Here is a 21,552-nt window from a genome sequence, read left to right as displayed (position 1 = left end):
TAATACTGAAAAAGATATAATTTTCTCTTTTCGGTTTCAGAATGAACTTGAGATATATCGAAGAACGAGTATAAGACCACATGATGACATAAAGAAAGTACTATTATTTTGTGTTGAAATTTACAGTATAGTGTGTAAAACAAATATTTTTGTCAACATCTTCCACCTCTCTCTACTCCTGTCATATCTGCTGCGTTAACAGCCCCCCCTCACTATGACCGACACCCTCATCACTACCATTGACTCCTTCTGCTTTCTCTGCACCACCATCACCCAGGGTCTCAATCAGCCCATCATCAGCTCTCTCCTCAAGAAGGCCCAGCAGAGGATGTACTTCCTGCGGCAGATGAGGAAAGCCAAGCTGCCAGTGATTCAGTTCTACACGGTCATCATTAAATCCATCCTCACCTCCTCCATCATTGTGTGGTATGCTGGAGCCACAGCCACAGGGACAAACAGAGACTACAGCGCATGTTGAGCTCTGCTGAGGTGATCGGCTGCAGACTTCTATCTCTGCAGGACCTGTACGTCTCCAGGGCTCTGGGCCGAGCAGGTCGGATCATAGCTGACCCTTCTCACCCTGGACACAGACTGTTTTGAGCCACTCCCCTCTGTAAATTTAACTGTACATTTTGTGTGCATAGTAAGCCTATTTTAATTTTTATACTACAGCAGATTTAAATTGTTTCTCTTTTTGATTTTATATAGGTTGTTTTATCAGTGTGCATTGTTTTATGTTGCACTGAATCACCAAAGCAAGTTCCTGTTTGTGAATTATCTTCATTAGCAATGGCAATAAACCTTTTCTGATTCTGAAATGTATAGACATTAAAACTGATTCTGAAATGTATAAAACATTATAACTAGTCATGTTAACTTATGTTGTGTTCTTGCATTGAACAGAATCAATATGTGGGACTACTGCGTGCTTCTAACAACGTTTATTCTTTTACCCAACATGCCCCAGGCTTCCGCACAATTTCATTGCCCAATCATACGTCAGTACAAATCAATGCAATAACTTCTTAAGAATATACCACATCTCCCCTTTTAACAAAACAAAAATGATACTTTTGTTTATTTAACATAGCCATGGACAAATAACTCTTAGAAATCAAATATACAACAAGATGGTAAAACTCCCTTGTCCTCTCCATTGGATAATTGGTCGGGTACAGCCCACTGAACACCACCGTGATGCCTTCCAACATTTTGCTTTTCAGCTCCGGCGCAATCTGCCGAATGTCTGGCATCTCTGAGACTTCTTTTTTCAGGTAGCGGTTGTAGCGGGCAAAGTATTCCGTGTGGATCCTGATGAGCACTTCCTCCAGGTAAATCTCCTCCAGGTGTTCGTCCTGGTCTGGGTCTTCCTCTTCGTCCTCCATGTTGTGGTCTAAAATCTCCTGAGCGTCTTGTGAGCCTAGGGGGGCATTGATGTCCCATGTGCCCTGGAAATAGGTGTATTTCTGCACAGTGATGAGGTTAGTTGCAAACTTCCACACATTCTCGCAGGTGGAGGGAAGAATAAAGGGTGAGATGCAGTGATGTCATTAGACACCCTGTGTATGCTGGCACGACTCTAGTGGTCGCCCCAGGAACTATAAGAGCATAAAATAAGATAATCCTTTATTGTCCACACATGGGGAAATTTCATTGTTGCAACGCAGGTAGATACAGAGGAAAAGAACAGATAACTTATAGGAAGTTTGAAAAACACTCTCAATAGAAGAACTCTTATAAACAAAAACGCTTATAGACAAAACCTCCCATTTCCCAACAAGGGATGGTGGGGAAAAATAATAAAGATACAAAAATTTAAATAAAAAAAAAATAGAAAGACAGGGACCGCGGGGCCTTTTGTACAGCCGCCCCCAAATGTATGGAGTACATTTGCTCTAAACAAAGGCTACTGCGGCGCGATTCTTGTCCCATTCCCCATGACCTAAAAGTTAAAGTTGGTTAGTTTTAAAGATGGAGCAGATATGGGCCTAAAATGCAGCTTTCTTTTTACCTACTACTGGAAAACTTCTGCTGCGCACCCTTGACGGGCAGCGGACGTGGCTAGTTCAGCCGGCTACACACACGGGACCCCAGCTTCCAAAGCTTCCAAACCATTTGCCAAAGCGCAAACCAGGAGTTCCCCATAGGCACCAGTGCAACATAAATTAGTGCCGATAGAATTAAAAGATTGTAATGGAAAATGCTGAAACTACCTGAGGACAGTAGAACAGGGCGGGGGGGGTTTATAGAGTGGAGTGACACCTGCTGGCCAATTTGATTAAAGACCATCCACACTATCACATTCATCCCCTCGAAATTTTGTCGGCGTCCCGGCACGCACACGCACACGCACACGCACACGCACACGCACACGCACACGCACACGCACACGCACACGCACACGCACACGCACACGCACACGCACACGCACACACACACACACACACACACACACACACACACACACACACACACACACACACACACCAGTAGCGCTACCATACATACGGGACGGGCTATGACGCACCGTTCTTAAAGAACTGACGAGGCACAGGATGCGGCCTTTGCCACGGTTACGCAGGCTTTTCTACCTGCAGATTAAAACTCAGCCATCACTGGCGTTTAGTATTGAACTCCCCTCATCACAACATCCATTACCCATGGATAAGGTGCCCTTTAAGGCTACTGGGATCGTTCACTAGGGCTATTAAAACAAGACTCGATCCCACTGCATGGGTAGATCTCCCTTACCACAGATTCACAACGGCTGCACTCATGTGCATTTTGTAAGGGAGGAATCCTCCTTCTCACCTCACCACCACCGTTGTTGGGGTTTAGGCCCCACTGGAGTCTGCCCTTTTACAGTTGAGGACAAAGATGCTGTGCTTCTCCCACAAACATCTCTGCACACAGATACCCCAGCTCCATAACAGTTGTCACCTTGCCTTTTTTTTTTTTAAACACAAAAACAGTTTAGGTTTTGGATACAAGACAAATTCACAACACAGTTCACACAGCTAGTGCTGTAGCATAACCTTAGCATTTCAAATGTACCATCAACCCATGTAACATGACCAAGAACAGTAGCAATGCAATATATACAGACAACTTAAGCACACAAACTGCAACTCAAATACATGCAAATGTACACACAAAAGAAAAAAAACATTGGTCGTTAGGCTACAGGTTTAGACTGACTTGAGAAACCAGTAAGTCTCACTGCTGCATTACTTTTTACCATGAAAGCTGTGTATTCAACACATACCAAAATGTCTATTTTAAATCAAATGCCTCAATATATTGTCAACATCCTCCCAACAACGCCAAAATGTGGCATGTCAGGGGTGTTTTAACTTTAGTTACTGTTAAAACCCAAATCAGAAGACCAACAACGCCACCTGGGCATTAATGGGCCCAGGACCATATAGAAAACATTAAAAGGCGCACAGATTCGTTGTTGACACGAGGCACGTAGACATAGTTTAATACAAGATATGATTTATTTATAAATAACTTATTTCTCTGAACATTAAATTCCATAAGAAAAACATCAGTCTCAGTGAAATTACACAATCATTGTCCATAAAAACTATTACACTTTTGTTGAGGTTAAGAAAAAAAGAGGCAAGTTGGCGGAGCATTCTTGTCCCATCCCACATGACATAAAAGTTAAAGTTGGTTAGTTTTAAAGATGGAGCAGATATGGGCCTAAAATGCAGCAGGGTCTGTTAGGTTGCCCGACCTCTCACCTCTGACGTCAAACAAAGATGGCAGCTCGCGGAGCCGCAGACTGGCCAGCCGAAGGATAGTGGCAAACTAGTGCTACTTTCAGCGTAAAGCGTCGTGGCTTTGTGAGTTTAATCTATACGTACTTTCCGCACTCTTGTGTAGTGCGAGCTAACTCGTCCGTGTTCTAGGCTCTGGTGTCGGCTTGTTGCGACGCTCTGGTCCTTAACTCAGGAGCCTAACATGCCTTTCATCAGCGGTAAGCGACCTTATACAGCCGTCAGTCATGTATTCTAAACTACAGCTTATAACGCGTTGTTTGTGCAGTTTGGGGTCCTTCCGGGAAGCCGGCCTCGGTGGCGTCTCCAAACGCGCTTCGGGCATAACATCATGCAGTCTTCCTCTTCTTCTTTCTTCTTCATCTCCCTTCCATCTAAGACTATGTGATTATATTATCTGGAACTATTTAAGTGTCACGTTACAGTGAAGTGGTGACAACGCTAGATGCGAGTAAAATGTCAAACTGTAACCTGAAATGTAACATGTGATGAAAATATGTGTTTTAATTTATCAAACTAACTTATCTAAATTATCATGCAGCTTAATAAATGTACACCCTTTTGTATCTTTGTCTCTGTCCAATAATTTACAGTCCTAACTTACCTGTGTGACCTTTGTGACGCGGGATTAACTAATTAGAGGGTTCCCTGTCCCTTACTCTAAACACAGGGTGGCGTTGTTGTCCATGTGAAGCAGATACTGTGGGTACGAAGACGGCTCAACCGCTCGTAATACCACAATTTGCGTTCGCTGGCAGGATCGGACTAATATTGGACAGAGACACTGTTTCTTTAGTTTTAGGCCTGCATGTAAATGAAGCTGGATTTTTGTACAGAGTATTTTGTATTTTCATATTGTGTGAAAAGTGTGTTTTTGCTGTGTTAATTTACTGTTTTTTGGTGGAATGCAATTGTAAATAATTGTTTATGAAGGTTTCATTAATTTTGCAGTAGCCTACTTCTGGAAAAGCTTACCTTCCCTCGGTTAAGCAGATGGGACTGTTTACCACTGTCCTTTTGGAGCAATTTTGGTGCCAGCAATATAATCATGTATCTTTCTGTCAAGAAGGGGAGGACCGGATGCAGACCAGAGTGGCCAGCAGTGTAGTTTGACGTCAGGGGTGAGGCAAGCCAAGGTGAACCTGTCAAGGGCGTGGCAGTCTGGTATGAAAGTGATGGACTGGCAGGGTACGTGTTGCCGGGGTGATGCAGTCCCCTCAGTTTCATTATCGGCTTGGCAGTGCAGGGTAGCCACTAGTGGCGGGGTCTTCGTAGCTGGCCGCAGGTAGTGTCAAGACCTGGTCAGATGTAACCCTCAGGGAGAGGAGAGCTTCAACACGCCCTCCCGCCCGCAAGTGCACTGGGTTGGTAGTGTTAAGGGGTAGTATCAGTGTTTTGATGGCCTAGTGGTGGTCGTTCAACCCTAAAGGGAGAAGAAGGCTTCAGCGCATTTAGTATTATACCGCACTTTAACTTGAACACACCCAACCGGGAGATCAAGTCTCCCGGGTTGATCGAGAGACAGGTCCCAAATCGGGAGACTCCCGACTAAATCGGGAGAGTTGGGATGTATGAAGCGGCTACCATCTCGTTCACTTCTGAGCCACTTTTTTTCTTTTCCTCTTTAGCGCTCTCTTCCTCGCTCTCTTCCTCATCTTCTTTGGAGGACTCTTCATCAGATCACACATTGCTTTTGCTCCTTCTTCCTCCTCTTCCTCCTCCATCGCTTCATCGCACTTGCGTTTGTGGCCTCTGTGTTGGCTGTCTGACTGGCTCTCCCTAGCTAGGATCGCTGTTTGTTGGCTCGGCTCGTCTGAAGGCGGTGTCCCATGTCCGAGTCCTAACAAAATCCCTGCTCTCCTCCGTCTCTCTTCTTCCCCACCATTCTTGTTTTTCTTTTTGTTCTTTTCTTTGTCCTTAGCTTGGTTCTCACTGTCAGACATAGTTTCAGAAATGCTCGAATGCCAATCCCGACGAGACTGCACTGGCTGCTCATTGTCTGGGCTGAGTCCTACAGCATATTCTGCTTCATTTTGTGCACTTCCCCTGAGAGTAGGAGGGTCAGACAATAAGGCTTGGAGGATGGGTGAAGAAACCGGGTCATAGGTGTGGACCCCGGGGGGCGGAAGTGAGTCTTCCTCCAGGGGATACAGTGACTCCTCCACTCTTTCCCAGAGCTCCAGACATTTCCACAGCCAGTCAAGGTTCACAACATGGAGGTGATTACATGCCTGTGCTAGCCGGACCTTTGTTGTGCCTGCACGAGCTGCTATGAGATGCGTTGTCCGGTTTGGATCCTGATCATTGAGGATGATGTTCTTGCTTATGTTCGCCCCTAGTGCTCTGGCATGGTAAAACTCCCTTGTCCTCTCCATTGGATAATTGGTCGGGTACAGCCCACTGAACACCACCGTGATGCCTTTCAACGTTTTGCTTTTCAGCTCCGGCGCAATCTTCCGAATGTCTGGCATCTCTGAGACTTCTTTTTTCAGGTAGCGGTTGTAGCGGGCAAAGTATTCCGTGTGGATCCTGATGAGCACTTCCTCCAGGTAAATCAGGTGATCGTCCTGGTCTGGGTCTTCCTCTTCGTCCTCCATGTTGTGGTCTAAAATCTCCTCCCCTGTCGTGACGCCTGACTGTTCGCTATTTTGAGATTCCGTTAAGAGTTCATGTTTGTCCGTGCAGCCATTCCCGAGGCTTGTGGCTGGATGTTTCACGCCTTCTGAACAGATCCCTTCTTTAGTCTCGTCTTCTCTGTTTTCAGTTACGCTGCTTACCTCAATCTCCATTTTGGAGGAGGGATGCGTTGGTTTGTTTGTGGATTTTCCCTGATTTGAACTTGCAGAATCTTCCTTGCTGTCTTCCTTTGTCCTTCTGCTGAGGCTGTTGTTTTGTTCATCTGCTGATCCTGGCACTTCAGCACTCTCAGCCAGACGACTTAACTGCGTTCCTTTTCTGGCCGTGTGAGCGTTTTGTGAGCCTAGGGGGGCATTGATGTCCCATGTGCCCTGGAAGTAGGTGTATTTCTGCACAGTGATGAGGTTAGGTGCAAACTTCCACACGTTCTCGCAGTCGTCGATGATACACACCATTGAGTCTCCACACGGGAACAGATTTCTGAGATTCCCCACCTTTGACAAAGGATCGATACACTCATCTCTGGACAGGATCCGATGAGAGAACAGTTTCTTTTCAGGATCCAGGAAGTCTACAATGGTGTGAGCATAAAGCCGGCTCCCTAATGTGAAAACGTGGAGTTCATATAGATTGGCAATTTTCTCCAAGAACTCCTTACAGTGTGGACGTAAGCGGGTGTGGAGCATGCGTCCCGCCCGTCTGAGCTGGAAGTGGAAAATGCCCTTGTTAGACGTTCTCTTGCAGGGCTGTTCCGTCGTGTGGATTAATGTCTGGTCTAAATCCACCATCAGAACCAGCTTCTTGTTCCGGTGGAGTCTTTGCTGGTCTTCTTTCCAGAGCTGCTCTGCTTGCTCAGCGCTGATCATCAACTCAGGAACACTGTGCACCATAGAGATTGTTGCTGTGGTGATGGGAACTTGCTGCTTTCCGTTTGCACTCTGTAGCTTTGTCAAGTCCTGGCCACAATCGGCACATAGCCCTTTCAATACCACAGAATGGCTGCAATCTTCTACTTTGACAATAACACCGCCGGGACGAAGCACTTGTCCGACCTGACAGCACAGCTCCTTCACTACTCCAGCACGGTCTGCCTTCACCTTCTTCTCCCGGAAACTGACACCCTCTGCACTGTTCTTCTCCTGGAGAATCGGGACAGCCAGGGCTAACACGGAGCCCACATTAATGAAGGAACCGGGTTTTACTCTCCACTTCAGGAGGCGCAGAGGGACAGCACTGGGGGGTAAACAGACCTGAGCCACCTGCACCACGGGGCCCTCCGCCGCAGCGCCTCCGCCACAGCCGCCTGACTCTGCGGGAGGCTCGTCCATCTGCTCCGCCAGCTCCAAAACTTCCTCTTCTTCTGTGTTTTATGTCGGTTGGTATCCAACTGCTAAAATACCGCCAGACTTTATTCTTTAGACTTTATTCTCTAGACTTTATTCTTTAGACTTTATTCTTTAGACTTTATTCTTTATTCTTTAGACTTTATTCTTTGGACTTTATTCTTTAGACTTCCTCCCTCCGCCAGTCTTAAAGTGTGTCTGTCGTTGTTGTTGTTGTTTTATGGCGGTTGGTATCCAAGTGTTACATTAACTTTATTCCTTAGACTTAAGAATGTCGTTGTTGTTGTTTTATGGCGGTTGGCATCCGAGTGTTGCATTACCGCCAGACTTTATTCCTTAGACTGTTGTAAAGTTCTTCTTCCATTACTTTGACCTCCAGTGCTTTGACAAAGCCCAAGAGGATGTATACTTAAGAATGTATTATTGTTGTTGTTGTTGTTGTTTTATGGCGGTTGGCATCCAAGTGTTGCATTACCGCCAGACTTTATTCCTCAGACTTTGTCGTAGTCCTCAGACTCCTCTGTTCCTCAGTAGAATGTATTATTCTTCAGAAGCACAGGAGTTCAAAGCCCAGTTTACTTTGTGACATCACCGTCATGGCAACAGTTTTCTTTGTGACATCACCGTCATGGCAACGGCATCTAGCTTTCACAGGTGCAAATATTTCATTGTATTTCAAGGGCGGAAGCACCAAAGAAGAAGAGGAAGAGTCAGCTCTGGAATAAAGTCTAAGAATAAAGTCTGGCGGTAATGCAACACTTGGATATCAACCGCCATAAAAAGAAGAAGAAAAAGAAGCACATCAGGTCTTCTTCCTCTTTGGTGCTCCATGATGGCCACAACCCAAGTGCCACACCACGGCCACCCACTATAGTCCCATGTGTAGTGTAACACACTCTATAATCTTCCACTCAACCCTGTGTTATGCAAGTAAGCAACCTTACACAAACCCTGTGACTGGAATGTAAAAATATTCAGCAGAGTTCCTGCCTATTATTATGAAACCATAAAACCAACCCGGTCCTTTCTCTTTCATAAGCCGTACAGAGAATCAACACGTGCTCAACAGTCTCTGGCTCTTGACAGTGATTACACAAATCGGTCGGATGTTTGCCTATCCTACTCAGCAACCAATTTAGTCCAGTGTGGCCCATTCTCATGCGAGCAAAGCCTCTTTTCTCCCCCGCGTACCTGCCCATGGATCTGCATGGACCAACACTACCCTGTATGTGATAGAGATGCTGTCCAGGATCACAACGACTCCAAAATTTGTGCATCTGTTCCGGATGCCTCCTGGGCGCCTCCCTGGGGAGGTGTTTTGGGCATGTCCCACCGGGAAGAGGTCCCAGAGAAGGCCCAGGACACGCTGGAGGGACTTTCTCGGCTGGCCTGAGAATGCCTCGGGATCCCCCTGGAGTAGCTGGAGGAAGTGTCTGGGGAGAGGGAAGTCTGGGACTCACCTCGAGTATGGCCTGATGCATCCTAAAAGTACTGTTTTTTTAAAGTCAAAAGATTCCTTTCACACATCAAATTTTCCTGTGATATGTAAAAACCTTTGTACCTTTTGTAATCTAGACCTTGAATCTCAGATCAGTTCTGGAGAGAGTTTTGCCCCACAGTTTCATTATTTGTGGCATTGAATGAATTGTTGTAACTAATTTCACTGAATTTTTATGTTTAACTTCTGTAGATTTAGATTACTCTTTGCACAAAGTATTCACTTTGTCCATGGAGCTATTCAAATTAGGACTTTGCCCTTCATTGACTTCAATGACACAATATCAACTTAATTTATTATATATTTATTTATTTGAAGAATCAACTAGTTTATCTTGTGGAAGTTGTCTGCCACTGTGTAGAATTTTGAACAACAACGTTTATGGATTTCATTTTTAACAATCAACAATAACCACATAATTTTGTAGCTAGCCTAAGATTCTCCCTCTTGCATTTCATTTGACCCAGATCCATGAACCCCCCCAACTGGGGCAATAGGAGTGGGCAGCTGGCCACACAAACATTTTGCCACACCCGGGAATCGTACCCGCAACCTCTTTCTTAAAGCTTGATCACCTCAAAAGCTACCATTCTGCCATTCTGCCAAACAGCAGGGAGTCACAGTGGGAGAGGGGTCCATGTACCCACCTCAGCAAGCAGATGGAGCCTGGTAACTTTAGGATGTGGATGTGGTCCAAGTTTGGCTTTGCATCCACCTGTGTAACAGTCAAAATCACAGGGATCATGACCCTCTATGTGATTAAAATGTCCCCAGTATCACCAGAGCTTCATTTGTAAATCAGACATTGAAAGAACTAAAAGTGCTTTTGCACCGAGGTCAAGGCAAGGTCAAACTTTACTGTACCTCAAGTGAGTATAGGTCCTCAGAGAGGTCAAAGGCAACCCAACTGCCCATCTTCCTTCATTTTAAATGTCATAAAAGGCATCTTATTATCGGGACACGGGACAGGCACTGGAATCGCTTTAATTCAACTTGTTTTGACTTTGTTCGGCGGGATTATTGAGTTTTTCGTCGTGTTGTTGCGATGTGCCCTGGCTCCAAGCACCCCCGGCATGTCCAGAGACATGTCTAGCAAATGAAATAGCCACTTGTACTTGGCGAGCCAATCGTTCAGGCATAATTTTGTGTATTAAATATTGAAATAACAAATTTCTCTCTCTTTCATCTGGGAGAAAAGGGTACATTGGGCATTTGTAATGTACCGAGGTTACTTCACCCAAGATGCTAAAAACACAACCCACATTAGCTTCACGCCAACTGTTACTGAGCCAACAAGACAACTGCCCATTTCCCCTCACGATGCCCACACACTCTCTCAATTACTGAGCTTGACTCCCTGGAACAGTAATCTTAGTTCGCTTACTGCGACAAATGCACCGAAGAACATTTAAGGTGAAGCGATAAAAGTTGTCACCGATTTTTCTTGTGACACAGCGTATTTTTTTTTAATAACAGTTTGCAGGATATAACAATTCAATCCTGACATTCTTATTTGGTGTCTATGTTATGACGTTAAAGGGAACACGACTAATATGACATATGGTCCCTATACATTTGTTAGGTTCTTAACTATATAAATAGTATATAAAACTATTTATAGTAGTATATAAAGTTTACAGTTTTATCAAGTTTGTAAGAAAATTATTTTCCTTGTAAGTCGCCATTTTTGTTAAGGTTGCAGTGCATTCTGGGAGTGTCAAATGGTTGCTGTGTCCGCTGGCCTAATGCCACGTTAGCCTAGAGAGCCCAACAAGAGGCTAAAGTGAAAAGCTACTAATCTATTAAATAGACTAATTAAACACAGATTTTTTTTTTGGCATTGAATTAAAAAAGAGCATTCATTCATTCAGTCATTTTCTACCACTTGTTTCCGTTCAGGGTCGCACCCTAAAAAAGAGCAACATTTTCATACACTGACATTGAAACATTGTATTTTAACAAATTCAATATAAAAACATTGTATTTTTATACACTGACATTCATTAGGGAAAATTAGTCAAGTCTCGCTTAAATAAATCATTATTTAATAAACACAAAGTGGAGAGCAGGTTACTGTTACTGAGGTAAAAACAGATACGGGGCAAAGGAAAAACAATACTCAAATGCCAAAGAGTAAACAATCTACTTTAGTAAAAGTATTGAAGTGCCCTTTAAAAGGGAAAGCATTTCAGACAGATTTTGAGAAGTATTAAAGCGTCAAATGTTGTGAACTTCAAAGATCTGTAGAATTATGTTGATCTTTGGTCAATGGCATCAACTGATTTGATTTCTTAACTTTTCCTGTCTATTTCTTTTTGTTTGTACTCAATACCTTCAGGCAAAATATCACCAGGAACATCACACTTGAAATTTCAAACTCTCAATGTCACAAAAATAGCTTATCTTATAAATAATCTAAAGTATTTATTTACAACAATCCATTTCACTCAAGCAAAAGACCTCAAATCACACAGAGGTATTACTGCATCTTCTAAGGGATCATCTCAAAATGGGTTGAAGCTGAAAAGACTTAATATTTTTCGTCTGGGGGGGTTGAACCTACTTTTTGTTGCTTTGAAGCTTCAATACATCGTTGTCGCAGTAATTGTTTTGAAATGCTAAAAAACTCTCTCAGTAACAAGCATTAGGCCAACATTTGGCGGCAAGTGCGTACGGGGATCATGGCGGGTGCAGGCGGGGGAGCACGGCGCGCCGTGTTCGCCCGTGCGGAGGAGCACGCCGCGCCGTGGCCAGCGCAGGGCGGGCGTCGCCGTCCCCAACGCGGCTGGTGCAGAAAAGTTGGAAAAGCTTTTTTGCGGCCAGACGCGGCGCAGCAAATGATCAAGAGATTTGGCTCTAGTAACGTCCCTACACACTGACCGGAAGAAGGACCAACACAAACCCCGCATGAGGTTTCGGCCAATCACAGAAGACGTGAGATTCTCACTGAGACAAAAGCACATGTTCTGCTTCTGTCATTCTGACATGTCTAAGGTCTAAACACAGGCAATTGACAATTACAAGTTTTGACAAGAAACATTAGTTTCTCACTCTCTCATCCTCTTGAGACTATCTCAATGTGGTCAGCTCACAATTTGGGTTGAATGGGACGGTCGTAGGGCCCCTAGGGCCCGTGGACCATGTGGATTGAGTAAACAAACATGCGCGACAGGTGACATTATTTGGAGAGTTCCTAACTTCTTGTGATAAAATGTAAATATATGATTATATTTCTGTGATGTATTTTATCTGCATAATAGTGATATCACGATATTTGTATATTATCTGCATCATTAGTCTAAGATAAAAACGGCATGTGTGACAAACTGCATTTGTGAAGGTATCGTAAAGATGGTGCAAAGGAATGTTTACTGGAAGGGAGAACACTCCAGGGGAGTTAGGTAAACATTCACCAAGGCTCTTATCTCTAAAGACAATACAAGAGACAGTTGTAAAAGTAGAATGGTTGATGTGAAGCTGACCAATGAGAATGTGAGCCGCCTATTTCATAATTTGTAATAAAACTAACCTGCAAGAGAAAAAACGTGTGAGACCAAGGAGGGTCGCCAGGCTGCTTACAACAGTCTGGTGACCCGGCCCGACGGTTGATCCCATGCATGCTACACAAAAAGTCTGACGTTTCTGTTTCGTTTCATATTCTAAGTTGAATTGTGTTCTCTGTGTGTTAAGGAATGGCATTGGTTTATGTCTAATTTCTTGACACTTCTACTGATAAACATACCACAGGATGTTCAGGAATGTTCACTAGAGGTGAGCAGGGTCTATCAAGCTACTATCGTTTTATCAACGCATGAAATTTAAAAAAAACATTTTTTTAGTCTTTTGAGAGAGGGAGATGGTCCAGAGAGAGACGTTTTTTAAGCTTCAACCTATTTTGAGAAGATCCCTAAGTCCCAGCATAGACTTCAGATCAGTGTCCATCGTTGACAGGCGATGGCGCTGCCCTGCCGGCGTCACATGGTTCAGTCTCCAGCGACCTCCCGTGTCCCCGGCTGTGCTCTTTGTCCTCTGGCGTGATGAGGTCACCGAGGGCCGACTGAACGCGGTGCAGCTGTGTTTCTCGGAGTGAGCGTCTCAGTTTGGCTCGGCGGTTCTGAAACCAGATCTGAAGCAAAAAAATCAAAGTATTCATGCAGTTCATACAGTGTCATTAGCCGTTTCGCGGGAAATGCGGACAGGACAGAATGCTGTGAATAGGACTAAATGTTGGTATGTTTTCTTAATAAAAGAAACACTTCTTAATAAAGGTGTAGAAGGTAACTCAAAGAAAAGAAACGGGGAAACATTACCTGAATCCTGTCTTCGTCCAGCCTGAGTGTGAGGGCCAGCTCCTCCCTGAGTTGGATTCCCGGGTAACAGTTCAGCTGGAAAACCTTCTCCAGCACACCCACCTGGAACAGCACTTTACTTTACCTTTTCTAATACCACAAATACTTGACATGTTTCTTTGTTATTAATCACACTTTTGGAACTACTTCTGGAAGGAGTGACGTTTCTGAGATAACGTCACTCCTTCCAAATATTATGGCTAAGCATGGAGGAGCTAAACAGCTGATTGTGCACGTGGGTGCAGTGGACATGCGGCGGGAACAGACTGAAGTTTTGAAAAAAGACTTCTTGAAGTTATTCGACGTGCTTGATAAAATGGAAACCATACATTCATAAGTGGACCTCTTCCAAACATCGACAGTAGGATAAACAAGTTTAGCCGGCTTCTTCAGCTGAACACATGGCTGTCCAAAGAGTGTTCCCCGAGAGGACTACACTACATTGAGAACTTCTATCTATTCTGGAAACGAGAGGACCTGTTTAAGAGAAATGGCCCCCACCTATGCAGAGGTGGAGTGAGGGTGCTGACAGAGAACCTGCTCCACGCTCTGAGACATTGGACTGGGCCTGGACAGGGTCCTGAGCAGATAGTTAGAGAAGAGAGGAATGAGAGAAGAATTCCTGCTCCATCAGCCAGAGACCGAGCCAATGTTTCAACATCAAAAGCACCACAACCTCAGCCTCCGCCAAAGGATTCATCAGCAGCTGCTCCACCACCACCAGCAAAGGATTCAGCTCCAGCTGCTCCACATTCACCTCCACCGCCTCCAGCAAAGGAACAATCTTCAAAGGCCTTGGACCCATCTGTGACAAGCCCAACAACATCCCTGTCATCGCCCCTGCCTTCACACCAGCCCTGGGTTCCCCCTGCAACATCTACTCCCACTAAAGATTCATCATTCTCCTTCTCATCTCCACTCTCACCCATGGGCCTTCCCAGCCATTTTGAAAGTCTGATCAAATCAGGCATTAAGATGGCTCCACTCACGCCCAATATAGCAAGGGCTATGTCAATACTTATCAACTCTTCCCTGCACAAGCCGACTACACCAACAAAAGCCCCACCACCCATCCCCCCTCGCCTCTCACCTGGTCCCAAACTCTCCTTGGCTACAAAAGCCCCACCACCCATCCAACCTCGCCTTTCACCTGGTATCTCCCATAGCTAGGATGCACTGGGTCTCAGCGTTGCCGGGACTTATTGTCACATTAAAAATCAAACCAACCCAGGGCCCTATGTAAAAAGAGCCCCCCCTAATGCTATTTTTGTAGTCACATCATCACACAGATGGAAAAACAAAATGCGAGTCATGCCCAATCTGAGAAATGTGATTCATATTCCCTGTGAAAAGATAAATGTCGTCATAAGGCGCTGGTACAGCTGGCAGCCCGGTGTAAACGCTCTCTCTTCTTTCTCACACTTATTGTGCTTTATCTCCTATATTTTGTAAATATAGTTAGTATATTTTTTCTATTTTACTGTACGATAGGGACACGCGCTGGAATAGTTTTTTAATTCAACTGTTTTTGACTTTTTTCGGCTGGATTTGAGCGTTTTTCGTTGCGTTCGTTGTGTTGTTGTGACGTGAGCTAGCTCCGAGCGAGCCCACCAGCCCCCCCCACGCCCTCCGGCCGCGCTAAAGTACGGCGTGTCGTCGGTACACGTTTATATACACGTTTATATGAAAGAGGAACTTCACGAACGATCGGGACACGCACTGGAATCGCTTTAAATTAACTTGTTTTGACTTTATTCGGCTGGATTGAGTGTTTTCGTCGTGTCGTTGCGATGTGTCTTGGCTCTGAGTCCCATGGCTCCGGCCCCGCCCGGCGCCGTACCGCGTTTATACAAAGGAGGAACTCATGAAACTGCGGAGAACAGTCGTCTTACCCGGAGATCGTCACGTTATCCCGTCGCAATACTGACCTAACCTAATACTGATGTGCAATTCTGTCGTATGTGCAATTACTGTTGGAATTCATGTGCAATTCATGTGCAATTACTGTGAAATTCATGTGCAATCTATGTGCTGTCGTGACACATATTCATGTGCAATTACTGTCGGGATCACATGCAATGGTATTTATTTATTTATTTGTCTATGGGAGTTTTTATTTATTTATAGGAGATCTTCTACTGAAAGTGTTTTTCAGACTTCCTATAAGTGATCTGTTCTTCTGCATCTACCTCTGTATCTACCTGCGTTGCACCAATGAAATTTCCCCATGTGGGACAATAAAGGAATATCTTATCTTATCTTATCTTATAAAGCCCAGTCCCACTGAAACTAGTCTGAAACTTGCTGTGCTAAATGTCAGATCCTTATGTAACAAATCTCTCTTAATTAATAATTTTATTTCTTCTTATAATCTTGATTTTATGTTTTTAACTGAAACATGGCTTGACAAAAACACAGGAAATGTAGTTCTGATAGAATCTGCTCCACCCAACTTTAAGTTTGAATCTGAAACACGAGAAAACAAAAAAGGGGGTGGAGTCTGTGCTGTCTTTAGAGATGAAATAATTACCCGCAGGTTGTCTTTTGGGGTGTTTTCATCATTTGAGTATGTATCCTTTAAAATGGAGCTAAAACGGTCTCCATCCATTCTCTTCATTGTTTTATACAAGCCTCCCCAACACTGCCAAAGTTTTATTCATGATTTACCTGAGATGCTTTCAGTTGTATGCACAGACTTTGATGGTTTGGTCATTACAGGTGATTTCAATGTGCATGTTGATAATATTTGTGACAGAAACACTAAAGACCTTGATGCAGTCCTTGAAACCTTCAGTCTTACTCAGCATGTGAGAGGCCCCACCCACAGCAAAGGACACACTCTAGATCTCATAATTACAAAGGGGGTAAATATTTCAAATGTCAATGTGGTCGATGCTGCTCTGTCTGATCATTTCTGTGTCTTCTTTGACCTGTCTGTTTCTCCCAAACCACCGGCTAATCCTGCAGTTGTTCGGAGGAGACACATAAATGATGACACGGGTGCACTGTTTATGGAAATGATAAACTTTGAAAATGTCTCATGTTCTAATGTAAATGATTTGTTGAACTCTGTTACATCTAGTGTTTTGAATGTTCTGGACACCATCGCCCCTATGAAGGCTAAAATGGTTAAAAATAAGCAGAAGGCGCCGTGGAGAAATGATGATTCGGTCAGGGCACAGAAAAGGGAGTGCCGCAGGGCCGAACGGAAATGGCGCAAGTCAAAACTCCAGGTTCAAAAAGAGATTTACAAAGAGAAGCTGAACATGTACAACCTAATCTTATGTAGAACTAGGCAAAGATATTTTTCTGAAATAATTGGAAGCTGCAGTAACAACTCGCGTGTCCTGTTTGCCACAGTAAACAGATTAACAAACCCTCCAGCTCAGCTGCCGTTAGAACTCATTTCCACGTCCAAGTGTAATGAGTTTGCATTATTCTTTAATGACAAAGTTCAGGGCATTAAAAATGCTATAAATCCCACAATGCAAAAAATTACCCTAAAACCACCAAGACACTTAGAGCTAACTCACTTTGCACCAGTAACTGACAAAACTGTCCATGAGATCATCACCAGTCTGAGTTCATCTACATGCTGCCTTGATGTGTTACCCACCAGATTTCTAAAGTCTGTGCTGAACAGTTTGTTAGCACCATTCACTCACATAGTTAACATGTCGCTTCAATCTGGAACATTCCTAATGTCTTTGAAAACTGCGGTCATAAAGCCTCTCCTAAAGAAGAGCAGTCTTTATGCCGCAGTACTGAGTCATTACCGGCCCATCTCTAATCTGCCATTTTGGGGCAAAGTCCTTGAAAAGGTTGTTTACCAACAGCTCACAGATTTCCTCTTAATAAACAACTCATTTGATGTTTTTCAGTCATGTTTTAGACCTCATCACAGCACTGAGACTGCTCTTGTCAAGGTGACAAATGACATCCGCCTGAACACTGACATGGGCAAAGCCTCAGTCTTAATTCTGTTAGATCTGAGTGCTGCTTTCGACACCGTTGATCATGGGATCCTCTTACAGAGACTAGAGGACTGGGTGGGCATCACTGGCACTGCCCTAAACTGGTTAAGGTCCTATCTGGAAGACAGGAAGTACTTTGTTGAAATTGGTAGCTGTGTCTCAGACCACATGACCCTGACCTGTGGAGTGCCCCAAGGGTCAGTCCTGGGTCCCCTTCTGTTCAACCTCTACATGCTGCCGTTAGGTCAGTTGATACGCAGTGAAAATGTGTTCTATCACAATTATACAGATGACACTCAGATCTATGTTTCACTATCGGCAGGTGACTATGGACCAGTAGATTCACTCTGTCACTGCATCCAACAGATCAGTTTGTGGATGCAAAACAACTTTCTCCAGCTGAACTCAGACAAGACTGAAATTATATTTTTGGCCACAGAAACAAAGAGAAAGTGTTAGCGGTCACCTCCAGAGTCTCGCTCTAAAACCTACAAACCAAATTAGAAATCTGGGGGTAATAATGGACTCAGACTTGAACTTTAACAGCCACGTCAAATCAATAACATCAGCAGCTTTTTACCATATAAAAAACATTGCCAAAATCAAAAATATAGTGTCAAAACCAGATTTAGAGAGACTTATCCATGCGTTTGTCTCCAGTAGATTAGACTGTGACGTCCTGCTCACTGGTCTCTCCAAACGAGCTGTAAAACAGCTGCAGTACATCCAGAACGCTGCTGCTCGGGTCCTGAATAGAACCAGGAAGTATGATCACATTAGTCCTGTTCTCAGGTCTCTGCACTGGCTCCCTGTGGCTCAGAGAATAGACTTTAAAGCAGCTCTGCTTGTGTACAAGTCTCTCCATGGCCTAGCACCAAAGTACATCTTGGCTATGTTAGTGCCATATGAACCATCTCGGACTCTGAGGACCTCAGGGACCGGCCTCCTGCTGGTGCCCAGAGTCAGGACAAAACATGGGGAATCTGCGTTTCAGTTTTATGCAGCTAAAATCTGGAACAGTCTTCCTGAAGATGTGAGACAGGCTTCTACTCTGACAATGTTCAAATCTAAGCTAAAAACAGTTTTGTTTAGCTGCGCATATGACTGAAAGGATTTTTTCTCTGCACTCTTCTCTTTTGTTTGTGATTTTATTAGTTTAGACAATCAGTTGGATTGATAATTTTTAATTTAGTTAATTTTATTGTATTTCTGTTTCTGTAATTTCTTTGTGATTTGAATGCATTTTTCCTGCTGTGTGAAGAACTTTGAATTGCCTTGTGTATGAAATGTGCTCTACAAATAAACTTGCCTTGCCTTGCCTTCATGACACCTAAGCCACAGTATTTTACAAAATATTCTATAAAATCTACTGTACGTAAGTAAGTAATTCAGCAATCACTTCCTTGCAAACAAAATGCTATCCATCAGTAATTGCACGTAGACATAGGCTACTACCACAACTACTACAAAAGGACTGACTTGATAAGTTCTACCTGTTTGTCGGAGAAGGCGGTCCTTGGTCTTCGTCCCATAAACCAGAGGGAGTTTGGCCTGATTGTGCTCAAATCAGAATGAACATCAAAGTTCTCCTTCTCTGTCTCCGAGTCCACTATAAAACAAGATATCACAAGAAAGTTATATTACTTAAGCCTAAAATTATTCTACATCTCTTCACATTTTAGAGTGCTCTGTGCACAACGGCACGACTACTTCCTGTCACTTAAGCCGTCATTGTACCTATCTCTAGGGTTCAGTAAATCCTGACAGATCAGAGAGGGGCAGGTATTTCCTAGCGCTTTACAATGATGCATTAAAATCATAATACAAACAGATATAAACATGATAATAATCATTATAGAATGTTTACTTTAAAAGACAAGAGTGCAGAACTCTTGTATAAAGGCCTAATACATATTAAAATAACACCACAAGCTGAAATATTCTTCACATACAAATATGGGGCAGTCTTTATTCCATATTTTATTTTGATGTTTTGTTAAATTTTATGTTTAACAAAAGTTTGCATTTGAGCTGTGATATAGAAACTGTTTTAAACACATTAAAATTTATTTGTGCATGTTACAAAAAGCCCTCTCTTGACTGAATGCTGGTTTACTTGTTTAAAGAAGAAAAGATTGAGAAAAATAAAAACATTTGGACCCAAGGCAGATCTGAAATACACAGAACTCTCAAAATCAAACTTCATGTTATTTTAAGTTATTTAAACTCCTATAGGAGTATATACATACACACACCGTATAGGAGGTGGTTTTGGGTGAACAGGCTGAAAATTATGATTTTTGAAATAATATTTCAAAAATATTATTAGTTCTGGAATTCAGAGCAATATGGGAAGTGTTTTTTTTCAGTATATAACTTTCCTGGTGGATGTCCATGAAAACAAACCTTTTTTTTCTTTTCCTTAAAGACAAAAACAACCTGTACTTGAAAAATGCAAATATTATGTCATGCTACAACATTCCAGGCAAACCAGTCACATCTTCAGCCACAACACCAGAAAACGTTCACAATGCACTTTAAACAACTCAAGTGAAAAGAGCTTGCTTAAAGGATATACATTCAACCTCTCACCTGTCCAAGGCCTGTGCAGCTTGGTCCGGATGCAATTGTCCTCATTCCCACTCTTCAAAATCCTCTCAATGGAAAACTCCTTGGATGCCATGTTGCAATCTATCCAAATATAAGATATGTGCAAAGTGAAATGTGTGTGATCATAGCCACGTGTTCCAGTGCGCAGGAGTGAAAGGTGTCGAGTGGTTTAAGTAGGACCACCGTGTAGAGGAGGGAGGGTCTTAGCTGTAATTAAATAGGCCTAAGAGCAGTTTTACATGAGAAAGAACCACAGAACAGTGTAAATCTCCACAGGAACAATGAGGATTAGAACAGCAGTAAGGAGAGCAGGTGAAACGTCAATAGCAATGGTTGACAGGTAATTGACTTTTAGAGTAAAATTATAGACCCTCCAGGAGTTACGTATGTATTCTTGCTGCGCGAACAGGCTGGTACTGTTATGAACATTCTATTTCATTAATGAGGCTACAAAAAACAAACCAAAACACACACATTTGGATGTTTGTAGATAATTCAGAGAAATTGTTGTTGTTTATCTCTTTGTTACTCTGGTCAACAACTATTGTAACAGTCAGTCTAATTTCTAGCTCCATTTTCCAAAGTTATGTGACATTCGGTTCCAACATAACGTTAGATTTAAGTTCATAACATGGTCGCTAGCAGATATGCTAACTTTTTGGGCTGAATGTAGTCGGTATAGCAGTAATCTCATTTTGAACAGTATCTGGTTGTCATTTGAACATTGTAAGTTGAGATTGGATGTTCTATGAAAATGTGGGAGTCAAGCTAACTTCACTGTTCAACTGTAATGTTTTAAAACAGCCCTGGTTTTTCATAGTTTGCCATGTTTGGAGGTTTGGATAAACTATCTCAAACAAGATATTCTGCCTGCTGTTTTAACCAAAGTTTTGCAGTGAAAAATATGGATGTACAATCATTCTTCTAATTATTAGTTGGAGCCCTCAGCAGTCGACCTACCGATTATGTAAACACGAGAGTGAACGCGGTGCAGCAAAACAGCACCACAGAGCTCAATGAAAGCAGATGAAAGCACTGCTTAAGTGAGTAGACCAAACCACTCAAAGATAGAATAAACACAAAAACATGGTTTAAAATGTTAGCCACATGCCTGAGCCAGAGCTGTTAAAAATCTTCCCATCGCAGACAAAGAACTTCATAATCCAGTCTGTTTTTTTTCACAAATGTTGGATCCCTGTAATCATATATTTATAAAGTGTCCCTCAGGTGTCTTCAGTCTACATGAGATGAACTCATTATTTCTGCATTTCACCTTACTTTTTTGTCACCCAGGCACTGTTAAATTTGTAATGGGACACTTACATGCTCTCTGGTGGCACAATTGTGTATTACAAA

At 43.2% G+C, this 21,552-nt stretch overlaps 1 protein-coding gene and 1 pseudogene across 1 annotated transcript; both read right to left on the bottom strand.

Annotated features, from left to right (window-relative positions):
• Positions 1-5,377: 5,377 nt before the first annotated feature.
• Positions 5,378-7,765, bottom strand: LOC140365765 (RNA polymerase II subunit A C-terminal domain phosphatase pseudogene; annotated as a pseudogene).
• Positions 7,766-13,194: 5,429 nt separating this feature from the next.
• LOC140365764 (homeobox expressed in ES cells 1-like) lies at positions 13,195-20,327 on the bottom strand. Its single transcript, XM_072452324.1, has 4 exons — positions 20,179-20,327; positions 19,080-19,195; positions 13,574-13,675; positions 13,195-13,389 (listed from the first exon to the last, which is right to left on the bottom strand). Exons 1-4 carry the CDS (start codon positions 20,267-20,269, stop codon positions 13,195-13,197), a joined length of 504 nt encoding a protein of 167 aa, XP_072308425.1. The 5' UTR covers positions 20,270-20,327.
• Between the last annotated feature and the right edge of the window lie 1,225 nt (positions 20,328-21,552).

The sequence above is a fragment of the Eucyclogobius newberryi genome, unplaced genomic scaffold (assembly GCF_026437365.1).
Source record: "Eucyclogobius newberryi isolate DKJ021-1_F unplaced genomic scaffold, fEucNew1.0.hap1 SCAF_19, whole genome shotgun sequence".
Taxonomy (NCBI): domain Eukaryota; kingdom Metazoa; phylum Chordata; class Actinopteri; order Gobiiformes; family Gobiidae; genus Eucyclogobius; species Eucyclogobius newberryi.
The sequence above is the reverse complement of the archived record's forward strand: the minus strand, read 5'-3'. Positions and strand labels throughout refer to the sequence as shown.